We start from the raw sequence: 4,010 nt of genomic DNA, 5'->3' as shown, positions 1-4,010 counted from the left end.
GTGGGAGGAAGCCTCCAAACACAGAGAACCCAGAGAGAACATCCACACAGGAAGGCCAGGTGGGGGATTCAAACCCTGCTGGGAGGCAACAGAGCTGCCCACTGCACCACCGTGCTGCCTCTGGCTGGGCTGTAGGCATCTAATACTTACCTCACTCAGGCACATGAACACACTTCATACACACCTGCATGATTTTGTTGATATTCTGTCTCCATTAAAATGAAACAGCATAAAATAAAAGACTTCCCTGTTTGTAACTGAGCAGATAATTATTCTCCCCTCTGTAATTTCAAGATTCAAAGTGTTTATTGTCATGTGTCCGAAGGGGAAAAAAGCATTTCTCTGTGCAATGAAATTCTTTCTTTGCTGTCCACCCACAGATGCTGATTAATATATACAATAGAAATTAGGGGTGTCAAATTATCGCGTTAATTGCGATTAATTAATTACAATGCTATTTAGCGCGTTATGTTTTTTAATCTCGTTAATCTAATTTTTAATCTCTTGACGTCATTGATTTTGTATGAGAGTTGCTATGTTATAAAATCCGTTTTTATGTGCTGGGCTCCTTGTGCTTGACTTGTTGGGGGTGGAGTCACGTCGTGAGGTCAAGGTGAGAAGTGGTGATTAGCTTACAGTGTGGATATGGAGGCGCATCTGAGAGTTGTTGGCCCAATGAACGGGAAATTTGTATTTCATAAACGCCCCGACGGCACCATTGACAAAGGTAAAGTGGTCTGCCTAGAGTGTAAGAAGGAGTTTGCTTACCACCGAAGCAGCTCAAGTTTGGCCTATCACCTCAACGCAAAGCACCCAGCCGCGAGTGCAGCAACAGCTAGCAGTGAAGACGTTAGCAATATAGCAAGCCAGAGCAAAGCTTTTCGCCAAACAAAACTAGAGAATACCCCTCGTATGAGCAAGTCTGCGACCGACAGGCTGACTAATGTTATTGCCAAGTGGATAGCGATGAACTGTAGGCCGATAAATATAGTAGAGGACGAAGGATTGACAGAGGTGTTGCAAATTGCGTCCAATGACCCGTCATACAAGCCGCCGTGCAGGACTACAGTAACGACCAAAATCAGCAAAATGTACGACGGCGAAAAGAAAAACAAACTTGAGATTTTGGCGGAGGATTCTCCCAACTGTGTTGCTATAACCGGAGATCACTGGACCTCAGCTGGCAACCACAGCTATTTTGGGGTGACTGGACACTTTATTGATAGTGAGTGGAACCTCAACTCATTTGCACTGACCGTCATGAGAACAGAAACCAGGCACTTTGCTGATAAATGCGCCGAACAGTTCCTCAAGGTAGAAAATGACTGGGGTATTGAAAACAAGATATCCACCATTGGCACAGACAGCGCAGCAAACATGCTGGCTGCTATGAGAGCACTTCCATATGAGCACATCGCCTGCAATGCTCACATTCTCCAGAGGACCATCACGGCATGTCTCGATAGCAGTGGTTTTGTCGGTGTACTGGCAAAGTGCCGCAAGATTGTTGGTCATTTTAAACAAAGCCCTGCGAGTACCACAGAACTTAACCAACAACAAGTAGCACTCGGAAAGAAGAGCGATCAACTTATACAGGATGTACCCACCAGGTGGAACTCGACTCTCGCAATGGTCTCACGCCTCCTATGTAACCGAGAGGCTGTCCAGGCTACGTTGGACCAACAGAACCACAGGTTGGTCTTGCCAACCGAAGCTGAGTGGGCGAAACTGCAGAGGCTGGAGCTCCTGCTTGAACCATGCAAGTAAGTTCAAATAAACACCTTCCCATTTTAATTATATAAACTACTGTTACATGTGTAAAATCAAAATTAATGAACATAAGAAGGAACTTTTAAGGACAATTAAATTGGAAATCAGTTACACTTTGATTTAAATGAATCCAGCTAGGTTTATTTAGCAAACCTCTCCACCTCTGCAGGTATGTGACAGAGCTGCTGGGTGGTGAGGCCTACGTCTCTTGCTCTGTAGTGCTGCCTGCTTTTCGCCATCTGTACCGTGTCATGGACATTACTGATGATGATCCTGCCTACGTGGTGAAGTTCAAGAATGCCTTCCAGAAGGATCTGGCAGCACGACGAGCTAATGGCAACGAGATATGGTTCGAGGTGGCCACAGCATTGGATCCACGGTTTAAGGATTTGAAATGTCTTCCAAGAGAAAAGAGGGAACAGGTAGGACAATAAGGTTAAGCTGGACTAATGAGTCCAATTCATTATCAAATCAAACTTTTATTTATTATATGGAACACAAAGTTCTTTACAAGATTAAATAAAAAAAATAAAAAAAAAGCACTTAGTTTTAATCACAATCATTCATTCATTCATTCATTCATTCATTCATTCATTCAGGTGTGGACCATTCTGGAGAATATGCTCCAGGCAGCAGAGCCCAGAAGAGCAGATAGTCTCCAGCCCTCCACAGAGGATGATGGACCAGCTCAGAAGAAGAGGAGGAGCGAACTCCTTCTGGGGTCTGACTCTGACTCAGAAGATGGAATTGAGTCTGGAGAGCTGCAGCGCTACAGAGCAGAACCCAGCATCAGTATTGATGACTGTCCCCTGCAGTGGTGGTATGCTCACTCAGGAGTCTATGAAAAGCTGTCAGTCCTAGCACAAAAGTACCTGGCCTCCCCAGCTACCTCTGTACCCTGTGAGAGACTCTTTAGCCTTGCAGGCCACATAGTGCAAAAGAAAAGGGCAGCCTTGCTTCCAGAAAATGTTACCAGGCTGGTGTGTCTTAGCGACTGGCTGAGGAAGAAGAAATGAGACACATGTGGTCAGCATAGCTGCTGTGTCATTTGTAGCCTACTAGAATAGATTGCTTGATGTTCAGCACTTTTTTTTGTGATGGAAGAATACTTTGATGTGCTAACTTGCAGCACTGCAATGTCAGTTTTATTTTTCATTATCTGAAGCAGAGGAATTTCAGTGCTGTATTGCTCAGAAAAGAGCAACTCTGATGTGCTAACTTGCAGCACTTAATTTGATTTTATTTGTATTTATTTTTCCACTTATTTTACAAAAGAATACAACAGTATGTAAATGGTTGCATCTGTTTAACGTTTGTTAAACAATAAATGACTTTATAAAGTCACTTTCTTTGTTATATCAGTCTTTTGGTCTGCCACAATAAGTTGAGGGCTTTCCTCAGCTATTTTTAGGTGAGATTAAAAAAGAGATTAATTAGATCAATTAATTAAAAATCATAATTAATTAATCTCTATTTTTTTTTATCTCTTGACAGCACTAATAGAAATATGTCAGATAAATACAAATAGAACAAATAAATAAATGAAGACAAAAAAGAAGACAGAATATTTACGTGTGCAACAGAGATGTGTGCAAAAGACCAATGAGCTTAATATGAAGGGTGACCTGTGAACAGTCTGTGTTGGGAAGGTTAGGAAAAACTTCTCCCAGCACATCAGCGCAGCCATTAAAACAGGAATTCACCATGGCAACAGAGTCATCTTCACCTCATGATGAAAAAATATGTTTTATTTTTTAAATGGCTTTATTTTTGTTTCTTTGTGTCTGAAAAAAAAGCAGCAGGGTAAGTGGGTAAATGTACCGGTGCATCCATGGTCACAGAGTCATGTTCATTATCTCATGTCGAAAAAATGTTTTATATTTGTTACATGCATTTATTTGTGATTTATTTTGTTCTCGTCTGACTGTGTGTGTGTGTGCACTGCTCTCAGGGCCTCCACAGCCTCCTGCAGGAGGTGCTGTCCATCATGGGGACAAATAAAGCTTTAGAATTGAGCCAACAGGCCACGTGGTGACTGTGCTCTGCAACAACGTGCTATCATGACGATGTAGAAACTTGATCATTATTATAATGATGATGTTTTTAATTATCCACTTCTAAAGATTTCCGGTCCCTGTGTTTAAATTCTTTGGTCCTCTGTTTGTTGTCAACAAGCCAATTATGCTGTACCTCTCAAACCAATCACAAAAAATAGAAAAAACACACTTCTGTATCGTCTG

General features: G+C 42.0%; 1 protein-coding gene across 1 annotated transcript; it reads left to right on the top strand.

The window, feature by feature from the left end:
• Nucleotides 1-414: 414 nt before the first annotated feature.
• LOC147300738 (E3 SUMO-protein ligase ZBED1-like) lies at nucleotides 415-3,016 on the top strand. The gene is made up of 3 exons (XM_086284834.1): nucleotides 415-1,763; nucleotides 1,940-2,192; nucleotides 2,370-3,016. The coding sequence occupies exons 1-3, from the start codon at nucleotides 646-648 to the stop codon at nucleotides 2,784-2,786; spliced, it is 1,788 nt and encodes a 595-aa protein (XP_086140960.1). The 5' UTR covers nucleotides 415-645; the 3' UTR covers nucleotides 2,787-3,016.
• Nucleotides 3,017-4,010: the final 994 nt, after the last annotated feature.

This window comes from Aulonocara sp. 'chitande type north' Nkhata Bay, unplaced genomic scaffold (assembly GCF_057382095.1).
Source record: "Aulonocara sp. 'chitande type north' Nkhata Bay isolate Kocher_YH1m ecotype deep benthic unplaced genomic scaffold, A_spYH_male_GT1.1 unmapped_scaffold_4, whole genome shotgun sequence".
In the NCBI taxonomy this organism is placed as follows: Eukaryota; Metazoa; Chordata; class Actinopteri; order Cichliformes; family Cichlidae; genus Aulonocara; species Aulonocara sp. 'chitande type north' Nkhata Bay.
Note: the sequence above shows the minus strand (reverse complement) of the source record. Positions and strands in the feature narration are given on the sequence as shown.